Below are 21,065 nucleotides of genomic sequence, written 5' to 3' on the forward strand. Positions count from 1 at the left end.
AATAAATGTTTGATTTGAGCAAAGTTAGGAAAATCTGTGTGAAGGGGGGTGAGGATAGGGTGTAAGGGTTAGGGATGCTGAGAGGCCATTATCTTCCTGAGCAGCAATCCCAGCTAACCTGGGTCTGATCAATGAAGCAGAGTCAAGCCTGTAGGCTAACTGAATACATAAATTAACAAATCCTCATCATCTCTTCCTTTTCCTCCTTTCTTTCAGGTACAATCGCTGGTTCCCCCTCCGGTTCCAGTAAGTATCAACACTAGCAGAAGAGCTGGTATTCGACCACCTTCCCTTTCTCCAGCTTGTCCTCTTTCTTTATTTTTTCTGTGGTGTTTTTGAAATTTAACTTTCAACCATGCATAAATATCATCTGTATTTCTAGCTCCACCCCGTTCCTCTGTGATGTTCACCCGGCTCTCTAGTCACTCGTTTTCTCTTTCTTCACATCTTCCCTCTCGGCGCGGCAGCTTGAGCCCTCTGCGCTTCATTATTAATAGATCTCTCTGTCGCTGTGTCCTTTCATCACAGCGCATCACACTAACCTGCACAGGAGGAATTCTTCCACTTCTTTATATTTAGACTAACGACAACGCTGCTGATGGACTGAAGGAAGGGGAACGAGAGAGAGAGAGAGAGAGAGAGAGAGAGAGAGAGAGAGAGAGAGAGAGAGAGAGAGAGAGAGAGAGAGAGAAAGTTGTGTGATAGAGCGGCGAGCCAAGCTGAGAAGAAACAAACAGAGGGAGAGATGTGGGCATATGTTAGTGTGTTGTAATGCAGTGTGATTCCGGGTGAAGCGCGAGGGAAGACAAGAATAAAAGGGAATTTGATTAGGGATTCTCTCTGTGGAGATGCTCTCGGCCTCTGAGCTGTTAGACAGAAACGATCGGCAAAGTGGCAACATCTACCCTGACAGCACTGGGGCTTTTCTCATGGCCAAACAGTCCAGGGCTGGAGGATGCATGGATAGACTGAACAATTGGACCGCACTGCAGAGGGAAGCTTCTAAACGCCTCCTCTGATGATCAAACATGAGTATGGGGGTATTTGGGAATGAAACAGCTGATTTCATTTAGGGGAATTGTAACTAAGGAGGTGATAATGAGCGTAAGCTCCGGTCTCCCACAGATTCGCTTTCAGAGTCACTTTAATTAAATGATTGACCTGTTTTACCAAATAGCCTCAACACAAGCTTCATCTAGGATGTTTACTTCTCCTGAAGCTGACGATGAGACAGTGGGTGGTGATGAAGCTGAGACTGAAGAATGGCCGCCGGCTGTTACCCATGATGAGCTCTACGGAGCTCCTCTGGAAGGTGTGACAAGTAGACGTAGCTAGACGTAGAAACGACTACCGTGTGTTCTTTGCTTTCACTTCACTGTGTGGTTCTGTGTGTTTGTCAGCTGTAATTAGCAGCTAGTATAAAACACACACACTCATGCACACACATAAAAGTATCGTCAAACAATGAATTTTGGTTTATCAGCAAATTGTGATACCTAACGGAAAAAGGAAATTTGCCTTTGCTTGAAGGTCACATCAGTTTTCTACAATGAAATGCTTCAGGCTGTTTTTACTCTTTTCCCCTTCAAAGTTGTTGTGCTTCTTTTTCCAATTTTCCATGAAGGAATTATTTAATATTTTGGGGAAACTTGTAAAAAGCTGGAGGAGATGATCGGCATCACTCGGGTGTCTGTTTCTCAGATAGGATGCTGAAGATGGCAGCAGTTTAGCTCGTTGTTGCACGCAGAAAACATCTTCTCTGGCCCAAAAGAGGCAACAAGCAGCTAAAGCTTTACACTTTAGATTTCTTTTCAGTTTCTTGTTTGTGTTGGGGGGATTTTAATGTAACTATTGTGATAAAAAAGACAAAGTTTGAAAAACAACAGGTAAGGGACAACTCACACGTTTTCTTTAAAAAATAAATAAATAAAAGCATTGATTCAACTATTAAATAGGAAATAAAAACATAAATGGAAGGAAGGAGGCTTTGGAGGAGAAAGTTGTATTAATGAAGTTGGACCTTAGAGTGTGATCTTTAAAATATGAAGTTAATGAATTGTTGTCTTATTGTCAAATCAAATGAACCTCAAAATGCAAATTATTTTTCCCAAGTTTTGAAGACGCACCCAGATATTTACAAAGCAAAGAAAAATGCAGTTTCTTACGTAATATATCAATTTAAATGGAAACTTTGCTATTTTTTCTTATTTTTAAGTCATTTTCTTGATCCAGTACGCGCTAAAAGGACCCTTTACAGGAAGAAGAAGAAAATATCATTTCATTAGCGCCTCTCAAGATAAAAATCACAAGACGCTTCACAAAAACAAAAAATGTAAAAATATAAAAAAGAATTTAGAAAATGATTAAAAATATATTTAAAATGAGCAAAAAATAAACTACTGTGATTAAAAAATGTTAAGAAAGAGAGAGAGTGAAAAGGAAAGATGGAAATCAGTGGATCCTGGGGAAGGTGGATGGGGAGAGCAGAATAAAGAGAGAGTGGTGAAGAAGGTCATACAAAAGCCAACTTGAACAGGTAAGTCTTCAGCTGCTTTTTAAAGGAGTCCACTGATCTCAGGCTCAGGGGGAGAGAGTTCCAGAGTCTGGGGGCCACAGCAGTAAATGATCTGTCATCTTTGGTCTTTAGCCTGGTGCTGCACAACCAGTAGGCTTTGATCACTGGACCTCAGGGACCTGCTGGGGGTGTAGGGACTAAGAAGATCACCAATGTAAGATGGTACTTGTCCATGTAAGGCCCTATAGACCAGAACCAGGATCTTGAAATGAACCCTGAAGTTGACTGGCAGCCAGTGAGGAGAAGTGGGATGATGTGGGTGTGTTTGGAGGACTTGGTCAGAAGTCGAGCACAGGTATTCTGAACCACCTGTAGACGGTTCAGGGAGGTTCTGCTCAGACACGTAAAAAGAGAGTTACAGTAGTCTAAGCGTGAGGAGATGAAGGTGTGGAGAACTGTCTCAAGTTCAGAGCGGGACAGAATGGGACTCAGCTTAGCAATGTTCCTGAGATGGAAGAAGGAAGAGCGAACAAGAGAACTGACATGAGAATCCAGGGTGAGAGCTGGTTCGAAGGTCACGGCATGATTCCTAACGGAGGGTTTGGTGTGAGAAGCAAGCTGACCAAGAGAGTCTTTGACTTTAGGAACCAGCTTGTCTGGGGCACAGATGAGGATCTCAGTCTTATCTTCATTCAGCTGTAGAAAACTCCCAGCCATCCAGGTTTTGATAGAGTCTAAGCAGGTGTGTAACAGCTGCAGCTTAGACATCTCATGGGGCTTAAAGGAGATGTACAGTTGGATGTCATCTGCATAAAGATGGTAGGAGATTCCTTTGAAGGAGCTCAGGATGTGCTGAAGAGGAAGCAGATAGAGGAGGAAGAGCAGAGGCCCCAGCACAGAACCTTGTGGGACACCATGGGTAAGAGAGGTAGTGGAGGACCTAAACTTGGAGACGGCCACAGAAAAGGAAAGCTCAGAAAGATAAGAGGAGAACCACTCCAGAGCAGTTCCTGATAGACCTACCCAGTCTCTCAGCCTCTCCAGTAGCAGGTGATGGTCAACAGTGTCAAAGGCTGCAGTCAGGTCCAGCAGTACCAGAACAGAACAGTCCCCTGCATCACTGTGAGTCAGAAGTTCATTAGAGACCATAAGAAGAGCTGTTTCAGTAGAATGAGCTCTACGAAAACCTGACTGGAAGCTATCATAGATGTTATGTTCATCAAGAGCAGCTGTGAGTTGTTTAGCCACAACCTTTTCCAAGATCTTGGAGATGAACGGAAGTTTAGAGATGAGTCTGAAGCTGCTATGGAGAGAGGGGTCGAGACTCGGTTTTTAAGAAGCAGGTGGATTACAGCGTTCTTAAAGTAAGCAGGGACCTGACCAGAAACCAGAGAAGCATTAATTATAGAGAGCACGCTGGGACCGATGGACTGAAAAGCACTTTTAAACAAAGATGGGGGTAAGATGTCGAGGGGGCGTGCGGAGGTCTTCATAGAGTTAACTAGTTTGGTTAACTCAGGCAAAGAAACAGGAGTAAAGCTATCTAGGATGATGGGCCTGGTTGGAGTCGGGAGAGGCGGCGATAAGGCTGAAGGAGAGATGCTAGATCTGACCTTATTGACTTTGTCCACAAAGAAAGACAGAAAGTTCTCACAGTCTGCAACAGAGTGGATGGAGGCTGTTAGAGTGGCAGGAGAGACAATGCTGCTGATGGTGTTAAACAGCACCTTGGGGTTCCCTTGGCTCTGGGACACCAGGTTGGACAAATAGGAAACCCTAGCGTCTCTGACTGCAGAGTTAAAGGATGTCAGAAGATCCTTTGGGTGCAGCAGATGGACGTGGAGATAGGTTTTCTTCCACAAGCGCTCAATTTTTCTGCATTGGCGCTTTAGGCTGTGAAGGCTGTCATTAAACCAGGGAGTAGGGTTCACTGCAGGAACTGATCTGGTTCTGACAGGACAGATGTTGTCCAGAATGGAGAGGCAGTGCTCGTTAAACTGAGAAGTTTAGGAATCTGGGTCATTATCAGAAGAACAGGGTGGATCAAATGCAGCAGAAAAATTGCTAGCTGTGCTCTCATTAAGAAAACGAGAACTAACCATACGGCGAGCAGGAGGTGGGGATGCAGAAACTGACAAGTTAAAGAAAATGCAATGGTGATCTGAAATATAAACGTCCTCAGGACAAACACTGTCAGCATTTAGACTCAGGATAAAAACAAGGTCAAGAGTGTGCCCCCTGGTGTGTGGGGGGCCAGAAACATGCTGGGTAAAGCTGAGGGAGTCCATAAGGCTGGAGAAATTCATGGCAAAATGATCTGAGGGATCAACGTGGATGTTAAAATCACCAACAATCACCAGTCTGGACAGCTTCACAGTGGAGGATAGAAAGTCACTGAACTCCTGAAGGAAAGAACTGTTTGGATCAGGTGGACGACAGACCACAGCACAGTAGAACGGGTCCTTACGCCCGACTTTAATCAGCTGCAGTTCAAAGGAAGCAAAGTGACCAGAGGTTGTAGAGCTACGTGGAAGATGGTCTCTGAAAACAACAGCTAGGCCTCCACCACGACCAGAACCCCGGGACTGGCTAAGAAAAGAATAACTACTCGGGCAGAGTTCAATCAGACCAGAGTAATCAGATGTTTGCTGCCAAACTTCAGTCAGAAACAGAAAAGGTTTTCCAGGTTTTTAGAGAAAATTAAATCATTGAGCAGGAAGGACTTGTTGTTAACAGAACGGGTATTTAATAGAGCCATGCTGAGTGAGGTGGAGGAATCAGAAACTGCAGGAACAACTGGAGTTAGTGGACATAAATTTGCAGGGTTAGATCCCCGATGTTTATAAAAACCACTTATGGAGGGAACAGGAGGCGAAACCACTGAGGAATGAGGATAAACCGACCTTAAAAAACTTGGATGGATGAACCGCGTCCCAACTGAAGTAGCGCTCAGGTCACCAAACAAAGGACAAGAAGCTAGAAGATCGCGCCGATGTTTACCAGATAAACCACGCTTTAAGAGAAGTCTTATTCTCACCTGGATTCCTGCTCGTTTACCTCTTTTACTCTGACGTTTTCCCGGGACCGGATAAACATCGCTGGAGGCGCCCTGGTTGCAATCGTCGTTTGGCTCCGGGGCAGTGCGCCACTCAGATAAACAATCAGGGAGGTACGTCCTCGGTGCATCCTGGGCAATCGTGAATGAACGGAAGGGCAAAAGAGTCTGACTGGCGATCATAGGAGATGGTAGCAGGGACACTACTGAAGAGGATCGCAGACAGGAGCAAGGTGGAAAAGAGGAGGTTAGTGGAGAAAAGTTTGAAAAAGTGGCCAGTGACTGCGGCTAAGCCAAGCACAGGCGCCATCTTGTTACCGACCGGAAGCGATTCATGTAAGGCCACCCAGCCCCTATCGCCCTGGTCTTAAGCATGTTTTAGGGGTTTCTGTGCTCCAACACACTTGATTCAGTGTTTGAATCACCAGCTCATCGAGCTCTGCAGAAGCCTGTTAATCACCTGCTGATTGAAATCAGGTGTGTTGATGCAGGGTTAATACTAATACATGCTGGATACCAGTCCTCAAGGCCCAGAACTGAATAGCCCTGGATTAAGGTGTTAAATAGACAAGCGAGGAAATAGGTTTTGGTTTTGGTTCTCCAAACGGGCAAAAGACAAAACTGTCTAGTTCCCCTTTAAATCCAGTCTTTAGTGACTGTGTCCTCCATTACAATTTTTTAAAGTAATTTAGAAGTTAAACTTGAACTTACAGAAATGTTTAGAAGTTGTTCTCTACTTGAACATGGGTAAAGCAGCAGATTTCATCTTTTTTTTCATCTAAAGTCCATGTAGACCTTTGAAGATCCAATATGAAGTAAGAATGACATCCTGTGGTCAAATTTGGGTACTGCAGTCCATTTTTGTAAACAAAAGGTGACTTTCTCACCGTTCCGGGAGTTTCATGGCTGTTGCCAGTTACAAATCAGCTCAGAAGAATTGAAAAAAATAGCTTGAGAAAATTTTTAGAGCTGACTTTTTGCCTCTAATTCACCGTTAGCATTGTTAGCTTAACTTCAGCCTCTAGCATTCTTCACCCAATATTAGAGTAAAACCAAACAATGCCATCGCTTTTTAGAGGTACAAGAAATAACTTCTGGGTCATTCTTGTTCATGGCTTCAGTTATTTCAAAAACTCTGAAGCTTTCAGCCTGCAGGTGTTGAATTACAAATGCCAAAAGCTGGCACTTCAGCAACAACCTTGCGGGTTCACAGATTGTAAACAGAAACTACGTCCCTCTTTGGTACAATGCCCATCTGGTGACATTGAGGGGAAAAAAAGTTACTCGTGGCCACGACTTATTAATGCGTTCCCACGATATATTAATACATATTAATAACTTGTGGGAACGCATTAATAAGTCGTGGCAACGAGTTAACAACTCGTTCCCATGCATTAAGTATCTCATGGCCACAAGTTACTTTTTTCCCCCTCAATGTCAACAGACGGGCACCGTACTTTGGTTTTTTTCAAAGGAAAAAACTGGCAACTTCCCAGCCAGCTAAAAAGGAAATCTGTTCCAATGTAACGTCCTTCCAGCATGATTGAAACATTAGTGATTATTAGAATTCCTACATATTGTAAATATAAGTAAAACACTGAATTTTAACATGCTCAATGATAACCACATCAATTTTTGCATTTTATCAAAGATGAGATGTCAGTTGGATACAACTTATTTTTACCTAAATAAAGACAAATAAATGTATTTTCTGCTGCCTGACATGATGATCAGATCCCACTGGAGCAAGGACTTCCTACACACTTGTGACAAATCAGATGTGTGTGCTGGTGGATGTGCTTATAGACTCTGACAGGCGGGGTGTTTGTGTCAGTGTTGAAATCATACATAATTCAGCCTGCGACTTACTGGAGGTCTTAAGACGAACATTGACCGTTTCCCCGGCTATTTATACCCCCACCATTAATGTTGGATGTGAATTGTCCAGTCTCGAGAGCAAGGTCGTCAAAGTGTATAGACATTCAGACTTTATTTGTTCTGACTGAGTGAGTTGAAACCACCCAGGATAGATGTGAACAGATTCTGTCAGCTGCCTTGATGTACAGTAAAGTGGTCCTTCCAGCCCAGCAAGCCTTCATACTAAATTAAAACCTGCCAACTTGGTTAGCAGATGACTTTTAATGTTGGGCCAAAAAAAAAGCACTTAAAGTGTGGGAGGAGCTGGGATTTCTGCACCAATGTGAAGCCATCTGACTTTTTTTGGTCTTAAAGAAATCCCTTATAAGTGTTTTCTTTCTTCTTCTTTTTGTGTGTTTGAATGACACAGCACTTTTGTTGTTTGGCTGACATTAGGAGAAAACTCAAAGCAGTATCGTGATTGGTTGTGAGGAGGTCCGGACAGAAACCTAAATGTTGCAGAGGAACTGCAGAAGTTTGGAAGAAAACTCACCGTGAAGGACGTCAATGTCCAAGAAAAGTTATTTTTGTTAACTTTACATCAAAATTTAATGCTTTTTCTGTAGAAATCAGTCAGAACATGTATTAAAGGCCTCATTTACTCTTTTTTAAAATGTTTGCTGTGGTCTCTAATAGGGATGGAGAGATTCACCAATCTGAACCGGTGGTTCGGTCATACAGGTGCTGGCCAGTAAATTAGAATATCATCAAAAGGTTGAAAATATTTCAGTAATTCCATTCAAAACGTGAAACTTGTACATTATATTCATGCAATGCACACAGACCAATGTATTTCCAATGTTCATTACATTTAAATTTGATATTCATAAGTGACAACTAATGAAAACTCCAAATTTGGTATCTCAAAAAATTAGAATATTCTGAAAAGGCTGAATATAGAAGACACCTGCTGCCACTCTAATCAGCTGATTTACTCAAAACACCTGCAAAGGCCTTTAAAAGGTCCCTCAGTCTTGTTTTGAAGGCACCACAATCATGGGGAAGACTTCTGACTTAACAGCTGTCCAAAAGACAATCATTGACACCTTGCACAAGGAGGGCAAGACACAAAAGGTGATTGCTAAAGAAGCTGGCTGTTCGCAGAGCTCTGTGTCCAAGCACATTAACAGACAGGCGAAGGGACGGAAAAAATGTGGTAGAAAAAAGTGTACAAGCTCTAGGGATAACCGCACCCTGCAGAGAATTGTGACGACAAACCCATTCAAAAATGTGGGGGAGATCCACAAAGAGTGGACTGCAGCTGGAGTCAGCGCTTCAAGAACCACCACGAGGAGACTCATGAAAGACATGGGATTCAGGTGTCGCATTCCGTGTGTCAAGCCACTCTTGAACATGAAACAGCGCAAGAAGCGTCTCGCCTGGGCCAAGGACAAAAAGGACTGGACTGATGCTGAGTGGTCCAAAGTTATGTTTTCTGATGAAAGCGAGTTCTGCATTTCCTTTGGAAATCAAGGACCCAGAGTCTGGAGGAAGAGCGGAGAAGCACAGAATCCATGTTGCATGAGGTCCAGTGTAAAGTTTCCACCGTCAGTGATGGTGTGGGGTGCCATGTCATCTGCCGGTGTTGGCCCACTCTGTTTCCTGAGGTCCAGGGTCAATGCAGCCGTCTACCAGGAAGTTTTAGAGCACTTCATGCTTCCTGCTGCTGACCAACTTTATGGGGATGCAGACTTCACCTTTCAACAGGACTTGGCACCTGCACACAGTGCCAAAACCACCAGCACCTGGTTCAAGGACCATGGTATCCCTGTCCTTGATTGGCCAGCAAACTCGCCTGACCTTAACCCCATAGAAAATCTATGGGGTATTGTGAAGCGGAGGATGCAATACGCTAGACCCAACAATGCAGAGGAGCTGAAGATGACTATCAGAGCAACCTGGGCTCTCATAACACCTGAGCAGTGCCACAGACTGATCGAGTCCATGCCACGCCGCATTACTGCAGTTATTGAGGCAAAAGGAGCCCCGACTAAGTATTGAGTGCTATACATGCACATTCTTTTCATGTTCATTCTTTTCAGTTGGCCAACATTAGAGAAACAAACATTTTTTCATTGGCCTTTAGAATATTCTAATTTTCTGAGATACCAGATTTGATGTTTTCATTGGTTGTCACCTATAAATATCAAAATTAAACGTAATAAACATCGGAAATACATTGGTCTGTGTGCATTGCATGAATATAATGTACAAGTTTCACGTTTTGAATGGAATTACTGAAATATTTTCAACCTTTTGATGATATTCTAATTTACTGGCCAGCACCTGTAATGTTAGCAATGCAACTGCACCGGTAGCTTCAGTGTACATCATATAAAACTGATGGCTACATTGCAATAAATCTTTCCATGTGCGTCTCTCCTCAGTAAAAAACCATAGTTACATCAATTACTTTATAATTTATCTGCTATGTCTTCAGTTTTGAGGAACATCGAACATCTCATCAATCTCTTTTAGCAGACGTCAGGTGGTACGCACTGCGCAGCCGCAGAAAAAAAAAACTTGGCACAATACTAACCAACGTACGTGCTTCCTGTCTTAACTTGCCAAAATAAAATAAAGATCCTGAAAACTACAAGTCTGTGACACGATCTCTGGTCTCGGCAGCAGCGTATTTTTCCGAGCATTTGTATTAATCTGCACACCCGAAGCTTTGTGTCAGGTGATTCAAAATAATCCCTTATCATTGTAACATTTGTGCAGACCTAAAAAATACCACATATAATGACATTTTGCTCTTAACAGTGGTCCAGAGAGATCCAGTAAACAGCTGAGTTAAACTCACATCTCCCTGCATCTCCAGCATTCACTTTTCTCTTACAGAAACAGTAACATCAAGAAACAGTAACATCAGGCTACAGCCTTTAATATTGCCCCATATGGATCATTACAATATTTAGAACAATTTTCTGATGTTTAAGGTATTTTGTAATAATTCCTAATGATTATTTGATGAACTCTAATAATTTTCTGATTCTGTTTGGTTATTTTTCTGTGCAGAGTGACAGTCTAAACCTCATTTCAACCCTCCTATTTCAACAGAGTATTGTAGCAATGGAAATATGTATAATATGTAAATATCACCGATGAAGAACATTGCCTTTTCATGTAGAATTTATTGATTCATCAAATACTAATAGAGGATCAAATTAATCCTTTACAGAGAAGAGGGGAAAACATCGTGATGTTTTAAAAACCAGATGTGCTTGTAAACTATTTAATATTTGTTGAATCATTTCAAATCGCATCATGAAATGTATCAAATCGAAAATCATTTTCAAATCATTAATGAATTGTGAGCAGGTACAAATCGTACCAAATCGTATCGTCGGAAGGTTTCACCGTATCGTTAATGTATCGTACTGCTGGCAGCGTATGGAGATATGAATGGAATCAGCTTCAATGGTGGAATCACATCCCGTCTCTGGTACGAATGAATGCCTTGTTGGGTGTTCTCTGTGGGAAATAAGCTCATCAAGTGAACGTTAGCTGGAGGAGTAGGGGGGGAGAAAACACCAGTATTATGAGACTTACTCATGCAAACACCTTGCCTCTGATTGGCTAACAGGAACACAACTCTTCCGCTGCCTTTGTTTGCTCTTTTTTAGGTAAAAAATTGCAATTTTTATGTTTTATCTTCACAAAAAAACACAAACCAGAATGTGTTCTGTCATGTTTTAGAGTTGCTAATGCTAATGGTTAGCTTCTAACCAAGACACACTGCTCTCACCTGGCCACTAAGTCAATACAGCCTTCCACGATCGCAAGTTGAGGCAGGCGAGTTAAGCAATAATAATTTTCCATGTGACATGAAAGAGACAGACTTTCTCTGACTGGGTTATTTTTCCGCTTATTTCCTTTCTGCGGCTAATTCAGGACATAGAGGTAGAAGAATATTTTCACATGCAGCATACTCAGTTAAACTCAGTGTTCTCTTTTTAAACATTTTCGAAATGCTTTTTTATATTTTTACAATTTTTATATTTTTTGTTTTTGTTTTTGTGAAACGCCTTGTGATTTTTATCTTGAGAGGCGCTATAGAAATGATATTTTCTTCTTCTTCTTCTTCTGGTCTATGCTGCTTTTCCAGCAGGATAATCTGTTGTTTACTTACAAAAGCAAGAAAACGAAATTCAATCAACTGCAAAGCCATATCTTTGTTTGATAATTAAAGTGTCACAGTGAGAATGTTGAACCCAAAGTGATGGTTTGACTTCTACATCAAAGCAATTGACTCCGATCCAAGACTAGTTGGTTTTAATCAATCAGGTGAAGGGACACAATCCTTAAAATGGGTTTAAGAAACTGTGGAGTCAAAACACAGGGATGGGTAATTACTGAGTCAAAACAGCTGGTGTTAACGGGCAGATGAGCAGCAGGTGTGTAATGAGCCACACATGAAGGGGAGCGGAGGGGATGATGGAGTCTACAGCTTAGGGAGAAATAAACTAATAGACATCTAAAACAAAAGATAAAATGTAAGAATAAAACTTCAACACGTCACATAAAATTACTTAAATGTTTATTTAATTAGTCACTGAACAAAGATGCAATCCAGTGATGTCAAAATGGTTAATATTTAAACCCAGAAAACCAAAAAGTTGATTTCTAAAAATAGAAATGCTGCATAGATAATTCAGTTCAACAGTCACTGTGCTGTTAGAAACATCCCAAAGTAGCACAGAGCTTTCAGGTACACTTCTGGGACACCAAACCGGAGAATCGGATAACAGCAGAGGACCGTTTCCTAAAAAGCTCAGCTTTAGAAGAGTGTAGCCTGGTTTTAACCTGACCCTGATGCATGTAAAAAAAACCTTGTTGTGTGTGAGTGTGTAAGTGCACAAGTGTGTGCTTAGATTTATGGTGGGCATATGGTGCAGTTCAGTGAAACCCATAAATCATCTCCGTCCCGTCCTTGTCCTCCTGGGGATCTGAGGTCTTCGGTTCCATTCTCATCGAGCTGCCGCCGCTTCTGTTTGTACAAATGTGCACACACACTCACACACACACACACACACACACACACACACACACACACACACACTCACACACGCATGCACGCATGCACGCACGCACACACACACACACACACACACTTTTAGCCCACTGTGTGGTGAAGGTTCAACAACTTTAACAACTAGATCATCATTCTTGAGTAAAATAAACGTTAATCTGTTATTTCCTCTGACAGTCAAATGCTATCTGTACATGCTGGGTCAGTCTGAAATATTATCAACATGGCTGCATGTGCTGAACTTTATCTGCAAGTTGTGCAGAAGAGTAATAAAGCAGGTGTACGGCGCCAGAGTGGGTCTGCCTTTTTAAACACAACATTAGCTTTAGACAGCAATGCATGTCATAGTAGTTGCATCCTTTGTCTTGTCTCTGCCCCAGTTAAGACTGTGAGCATGCTCAGATGAGGATTAGCAACCTATTGGCAAGAGAGTCTGATCCACTGAGCTTGCATCCCATTGGTCAGCTGGACAGATGGGTGTTGGTGACCGGATGGGGGGAGAGGGGAGGTCAGAGGGACCAAATCCTAAAACCGTCATAAATCTACCCACAACACCACTCGGCCTCATGTGATCACACTTTATTTTTCATCCAAAATAACTCCCGAAATGCCGTCTCGCACTCCATTACGCACACCTGGAGAACACGAAGCATGCAGGCAAAGGCACCAGTGGTGGACTTCTCTACTCAGATCCAAGCCTTTCTGATTAGAACTGAACTTGGCTTCAGGAGGAGAGAAAGTGACAGATTGGATCATGTCTGGAAAATCATGTGACACATTAATAACATCCATGTAGTCGGACTCCATTAGGTGTTCTTGCAGATGTTAACAGATTGTGAATTACAATGTCTTCATTAGCGCGGGGCTAAATCACTAGCTCACGCTCTGGTAATAAATGATGAGGATGCTAGGACTGACAGGTAGCATTAGATGTTATTGTTGTACTTTCTTGGGTTTTATTAACACAAATGACAAATGATCTCATTATTATGCAAATGCATTTGTGAGGAAGACACCCAAAAGTGTGGAAGCACAGGAACAATGTTTGCTTATTTTGTGTATTTGTGTGTGCATTTTTGTATAGTAGGTGTGTGAGTGTGTCATGGGACAGTAAAAGTCCGTTTGTACAGACGGGTGCCTTTTTAGAGGATTATGGTTAGAAGCAGCTTAGACTGTTGATGCATTTCATTGGATGATGCTTTTGGATGGCTGGAAATGACAAAAATACTTTCATTTTACATTTTCTTTGCATGCAGTGGATACGACTATCCACGATCCTGCTTCTGGAGGTGAAAACTCACATATGAGTTCTCTAAATGTTCATTATTTTGATATAACTGAAGGTAGGTACCACATGGTAGTAAAATAGCTCCATTGTGTGATTTTGTTATAGTTGTGATAAAATCCTGAGAAGAAAAGAAGTACAGAAACTTTTCAAATTAGGTTTTAAATATCAAGACACAACAAATGTGATCTGGTTTTCATCATCATCTAATGGCAAAAACTAAAAACTACACACAAACCAATTTCCCAGACCAAAGTTACCGGTCAGACAGGAAATCTTGCAAAATCTTTCAAGATGAAACGTGACTTGGAAGTAACCAAACATGCCAAAGGAGGAGCATGCTGTGCACTTCTGTCACCTCACCTTTTGATTGGCTACGCGTCACATTCAACAGACAGCACACTCATTGTCCTCAAAAATTACACCAAGATGATACCTAAGTCCTTCCAAGAGCATGCTTAACAGCCCACACATGGTCGGACATTCGAGATTAGAGCTGTCACGGCTGCCCAACTGGCCTTTAGCATTGTTGGAAGGGAAGAATTAGGTTAGAAATGGGCATAATTAACAGTCTTAGACACAGTGTTGCACCTCGACGTTAGTTAAACAGAATATGCACAGAGCAGAACCAGCAGTGTCAATTATCACAATAAATACACAAAAACGCTTTCTTGTGTGAATTTCACTCTATATATAACCCATATTGCTTATTGAACATCTCTTACCCCCAATCCACACTGGAGTCATCAGTGGTGCAGAATGGCAGATGAAAGGTTGTGTGTTTTGCGTTGCACCAATCCACATCAGGGCAGCGCCTCAGACACTCAGCGGCTTCTCTGCCTTCCTCCTCGCTGGACTTGAGAAATCACAAAATCCCTCAACTCTTCAAAGATTGGGGTTCATTCAGGTCCTCCACCATTAAACCAAAAAGAAGAAGAAGAAGAAGAAGATCGCGTTTGATATCATTGTTTGATGTCATATGTGTTATGTCGTGCCTCTCCATCGCCAGGTGCACCGTTGCATTTCTCAAAGACGCTGGGAGTAAATAAGCTGTTTGGTGACATGTATCTGCATCTCTGCAATAATTTTTATTTCGAAAATTGCCAGATGTATTAGACTGATATAGTGTGTCATTTCCTGTCTAGACCTATGTTAACAGCAGAAATTGATGTGTCCCAGAAGTGGCTTGCAGCAAAACACAATCGTGTTTTCAGCGGCGCGATAGAGCCACTTTTGGAACGTGCCTAAAATGTTCTCTGATGCAGCCGATAGATCAACCCCTAGACCATAATGGGTTCTATTTTAACCCTCTGGAGGCAGGCGTTGCAGATTTGCAATGTTAAAACCGACCTACCTGGTTACTCCACGTACGTATTTCATGAGCATTTTTTAACTCAGAAGTACCCCTGAAGGACTTAGTTGTTCGTCCTTTTATGAAAACTTATTTTGAGCCTGAGAGGGTTAAGAAGAGTCGTTCAAAACCTTTGATATCTCCAGTGTGGATTTTTAATTTATTTATGTTTGTTTAGGCTATAATCATTTTATGGGGAGAAAATGTGTTCAGAAGTGGACAAATATAGGACTTGTACCAATCTCCCCAGGAAAGGGCATTTCTGCAAATTAACTTCAAGATCAGATCAGGTGATGTAATGCTTGGACAAATTGTGAAAATCCAGAGTGCTTCATCGCTGACTCTATAGCCTCACTTGTCAGGTTAGCTATATAAAAAAGCATACTTGGACTAACATCTACCAGCTTACTGTTAGCACAGTGGTGGAGGACTGATGATTTGGGCAATTTGCAGGTATTGAGGGGTCCAGAAACTCCTCTGATTTCTAATGTCAAATGTGAGGATGTCTGTCAGACATCTGAGACTTGAACCAATCTGAGTGATGAAACAGAACAGCAATCCCAAACACTGCATCAGATTTATAACAGAATAAAAAAAGAATGAAAGGGTTGTGATGGTGCAAAGTCCAAACCTTAGCCAGATGAAAATGCCATTGAGGGACCTTCAGAGAGCAGTGCAGGAACAAATGTCAGCAAATATTAATGAACTGAAGCAATGTGAGTCGGCCCATCAAAGGGCCACACACAAGCAGGACAGACATCCATTTACACACTCATATACACACCCAAGGACAATCGTCACTAATCAACCTAATTAATTTTAAACCTGTTGAAGACTAGATTAATTTGTTTTATCTTGATACATAGCACCCTGGACCCTTCGTGCATGTAGGCTTCAAATAACTAACAATGTGAGCGTGCTTGATACTAATTATTCTATTTGTGTCTTAATTAGCTTAGGAAATCCTTGTTAGCGCAATACTAGAATCTTCCCTTGTAGATGCTATTTAACTGTTGCTTGTTTAAATACATGTTGTGCATTGCTACATCCAATCAAGTCCTTTCAGGAGCAAAATTATTAGAAAACTTTACATAGTGGAATGGATGTTCAAATAGTGTTAGGATTCACTTTTTGGTAGTGCCATGAGATGTGCTTGGATGCTCTTCCCAAAATAACATGCATTTTCCGTAAAGCAGAGGTATGATGAGTAGTTGAAAACTTAAGATTGATCATCATTTTAGAAGACTTGCGTTGGTGTATGAAAGCCATGTTTATATTACATTACTTTTCACTTAGCAGACACCAGCATCCCAAAACAGCTAGTAGGTAACACATTGTATGTGCTGAGGAAGTCAGCAATAGACCCAATTGCATCCATAGATCCGACAGGGAGACCGCCGCTCCACCTTCTAACACCAATAAGGTGAAGGTGTGTATTTTTCCCTGGCGATAGGAGGCAGTATATGCCTACATCACTGCATGCAAGCAGTATTTTTGTGTTTGAGTAAGACCTCGCCAACAAATGTTCATTAGGGTAAAAGATTCCTGGGAGTGCAACATCCAGTAAAATTGAATCAGATACCCATTCATCACTGGCAATGAGTGAAGAGGTCAATGTGTAAAACAACATTTATGAATGGCGAAGGTTTTGTAACCGCTTGTAAATGCTAAGTAAATGCATTTTGTCCTCACGGGCTTCCGTAGAAGGAAGCATGGTGTTGCCCAGAGATTTAGGGGGTTTCTCAATGCCAAATAACCTTGCCTTGATGTCTTGGTCCCGCCCTGGTTGCGTAGGAGATACGTCATCAAGAACCACCTAGGCATGATCTGATGTCCATGTTCTACTGAGGCGTCTGTTCTTCTTTTGTTAGCCACTTAACTGGCTGAGCAAGGAAAGAAAGAAAGAAAACAATCTTTTATATAACGCCTCGAGGCGCTTCACAAAAACAAAAAATGTAAATGTTAAAAAAATTCAGAAAATGATTAAAAATATATTTCAAATGAGAAAAATTAAAAAGTTTGATTAAAATGTAAGGAAGGGGAGAAAGAAAATGAATGGGAAAGAGGGGAATCAGTGGATCCCGGGAAAGGCGGAATAGGTAGAAAGAGCAGAATAAGGAGAGGGTGGTGACGAAGGTCACGCAAAAGCCAGCCTGAACATGGGAGGTGTTGTGTAGCCTAGCCTTGGTCAAACATTTCCCAGAATACACTGCAGCATTTTCAAAAGGATGGCGGATCAGAAGCTGGCAGCTACTTCTGGGGATAATTTCAAGTTGTAGCTATTGGGCTGTTATCTAAAATATTTTTTACATCCAACGTAGTTAGCTTAGTAGTTGCAGCTTCGTTGGCTAGCGGGTACTAACTTGCTTACATATTTAATTTACCCAATACATACACAATTTAAAAAGTTTATATTGAAACTTCTATGTGTAAAATATTATGTTACATCATGTGTCATATGACGTGATGTAAGTCTGTTCCACTTAACTGTTTTCTTTGACCAAGGAAGGACGGTGTCCTGGTAAGCAAGGCAACTGGCCTTGCAAGACATTGCCTTGCGAGGCCAGGTGCCTTGACATTGAGAAACACCCTCAGATCCGCTCCCGTGTAGTTTAGATCTGATTTTTTTGCTTATATGTTTATAAAAGCTGCCAATATTTTTCAACAACTGAGCATCATTTAATTCATAAAACATTTTGATGGTTAGTTTCCAGAGATTAATGGTAAAAACTACACATTGTCTCTTTAAAGGTTGAAGAGATGGATTACAGGTCAAGGGGCAGAAGCAAGAAATTTGGACTTTATTTACAGTCTAAATTTATTTTTTAGGTAAACCGTTTCACGTATCTGAGTTTGGATTAGTCTGATCTCAGCAGCTGTTTGTCTAAATTGAAAAAAGCAAGAACTGGTGAGAAAATGACTTAACTGATTTATTTTTTCCTGTTAAGCAAACTTAGTAATTTTTTAACTCCTAATTTTTTAGGCAATCACATCTGTCTCCTCTGTTGTGTATTCATGATTCAATGAATGATTCACTGCTGAGCTAAAGGCGTGAGATTGGCTTCGTTGCTATTTGTCGGCGCTCATTCAATCACCAAACTTCATGTGGTCACAAACATCAGAAGCACCAACCAGATTAACACATTATGACGAACGCTGTGTGATTTGTCTCTACAGCCGTATCAACAATAGTCACACCCTTAATGGGCACAATGTTTGCAAGCTCAACAGCATTTCCACCAGTGAAAGGGCTGTGGAGCGGCTTTAGAGTTTAGCCTATCTCAGCAGTGAGAAATCACACTTTGGTTGTGTGTTCGCACTTGTGTGTGTTGTGGATGTGTACACTTGTGTGTGTGTAAATTTGAAAAGGGAGGTAAAAAAAGGAAAAAGTAAGGCTTTCTTTAGATAAACAATCTGAGGCAGCATCTCTTATGCTAATGTCTTAGCTTGCCCATTCCTCATTGCATTTACATTTTCTGTCCTAATGCCTTTGATGCAACAGAGAGCAGAGCTCCTCCAGCAGAAAGCAGTGATGCATCGAGCTCAGTTCCACAAATGCATCACGTTTTAACCACTGGCTCTTCGTCTGAGATGCCACAGCGTCTTCCTCCTCCCTCAGACCCTCCCCCAGAAGACTTCAGTTATTCAGAAACAATCTCCGAACACTCCCATTTTTCTCACCCAGTCCCAGAGGATCACTCCCATCAATCTGTCGTTGCTCATCATCACCTTCCAGCTATAGATGAATCCATCATTAGAGTTCATGGAAGCACAACAGAAACTGGAGAACATTCAAAGCTGATGCATGTTGAGGAGGGAGGTAAGAGGAGCCCTGCAGCAGCTGAAAACAGTCACCTTACATGAAATCATTGTGATGTTTATGATGTGGAAGCTCTGAAATGAGCCTTTTTCAGGTGGTGAGAGTCTAAGTCTTCTCACACGTTCTGATCTGAATCATATCACATACCAGAGGGGTTTGTTTAGATTAGATAGTCAGATATATTCATATTGGGTGTGTGAGAGGCAGTAAGGGGTCTGCAGAGAAACAAAAGTTGTACGAGCATCGAAAAATCAGTGAGCGACTGACTTCAGCTGGCATTGTGTTTGCATCATTCTGAGACATGGAGGGGATTGAGGAACATCAGCCGTGGGATCAGAGCGAAGAACAGACACGAAGACAGAATCAGGGCAAAGCCCAACTTAACCTCGCCAAAACGACTGCAGATTACAAACTACTGCATCGGCAGGATTAATGTGTGAAGTGTCATAATATAAATACAACCATCTTGTGTTGTTTGAGGTAACTGTCTGTTGGTTTAGGCTCGGTGTCCCTGCCAGCGAGGGGGCAGATAAAGAGCTTCATCACTGTCATGCCTTACAAAGCCCAACAGACTCTCACACACGGTTCTTTTAGTCCGTGCAGAGCGAGCAGGAGCCTGCAACGCTCCAGCTGCTGACGTTTGATGTCAGACTGTTTGGGCTGAGCTGACAGAGATTAATATCAGGAATCACCCCACCTCCAAGGCAGCAAAGGGTTACTGAGATCAGCTTCGTTTACGCTCACCACTGGGCAGCAGCAGCTTTCCAAACGACTGAGATGTGTTTCATCAGTGGAGTTGGTTTCTGTCAGCAACCGTGTGTTGGTGTGTGCAGCTGTGACAGATGTGTGAGAAAGCGGGTCTAGTGGGGCCAGCGGAGGACACGAGTCGACGTAGGCCGGGGTTACTCTGATGAGATGCAATCAGGGCACGATGCCAGGTTGTGTGAAACGGTCCGGGGTTGCTGTGAGAACAGCTGCCGACATCCTGTCTCACCGGAGCTGGAAGGTGGGAGGGTGGGTGGGATGGAGGAGGGGGAATGAGTGGGCAGGAGATAGCCTGAAGGGGGGAGGCACCGTGGGGGAGTAGGATGCTAGCAGAGATCCTCTCTGAAGAAGAAGAAGCATGCCTGCAAACATACATGCCTGCACTAAACACCTCAAGGGGAAGCAGATGGAAACGGGAAGCTTGGTAATCTCTGGTGGCTCGGAGATTATTAGTCCCTCAATGATGTGCATGATGCGGTCACTTCACGTGATTGGTTATTAACGGTAATCGACTCTTTGAGGGAGATTTTGGTTTTGTATTTGTGGCAAGAAATGGAAAAGTGGATCGATGAGAACTTTTGATATAAAACTAAACCAGTTCTTTTCACTGTCTGTAGCCTTAAAACATAACGCAAAGGATCATGGGAACCTTCTAAAGCCCTGAAGGAGAGAGGGATACAAACATAAGAATCCTAAATAAGAGGCAATTAAAATTCAGTTTTATTAGTGCGTTTGCCACAATGTCGAGTTTTGATTTGCTTTGTGAGACGGAACATTACATCTCAATATGAAAATGTCCTTCAACGAGGAAACGTTACTGTAAAATAAAGCAGCCAGATGGTGCTATAAATACTTATCTTTTTGGGCAAAAAAGAAATGATAAAACATAAAAGTCTAGATATTCTCAGGGGGAATAAAGAAGCACAGTTTCATGACATTCACATAAAAGCAAGTGTGTGTCATCTCCTTCACACCCAGAGTTTCTCAAGCCTCTTCGAATCTCACAGCTTTTTCTCAAGCTCAAGACTCAGGCCCCTGATGGGGCAATCCGCGATCTGACAGAAAGAGACGAGAGAAAAGGAAAGAAAGACAGAAGGAAAGAAAGAAAGAAAGGAAGGTCTCAGCGGAAGAGTGGAAGACAGCAGCCGTTATCAGTAATCTTAACCCGCTGCACAATCTGCCTAATTAGAAAGTTCTCATTGTTCAGGCAGCTGAGGAAATCGCTGGTAAAATACCCCACAAGATGTCTCCTCTTGTTATGTTAATTATGACTGTGGTTTCTCAGTGTCCCACAAGTCTGAACATGAGAGCCACGGACACAA

The 21,065-nt window shown here is 42.1% G+C and overlaps 1 protein-coding gene across 1 annotated transcript in view; it reads left to right on the forward strand.

Moving 5' to 3' along the window:
• The window catches only part of ntng2b (netrin g2b), a 124,493-nt gene that overhangs the window by 67,353 nt on the left and 36,075 nt on the right, over positions 1–21,065 (forward strand). Inside the window, exon 5 of the mRNA XM_015943031.3 lies at positions 217–246. Coding sequence (XP_015798517.1) covers positions 217–246 — 30 coding nt within the window. The remainder of the gene's footprint in view (positions 1–216; positions 247–21,065) is intronic.

This window comes from Nothobranchius furzeri, chromosome 6 (genome assembly GCF_043380555.1).
Source record: "Nothobranchius furzeri strain GRZ-AD chromosome 6, NfurGRZ-RIMD1, whole genome shotgun sequence".
NCBI classification, from domain to species: domain Eukaryota; kingdom Metazoa; phylum Chordata; class Actinopteri; order Cyprinodontiformes; family Nothobranchiidae; genus Nothobranchius; species Nothobranchius furzeri.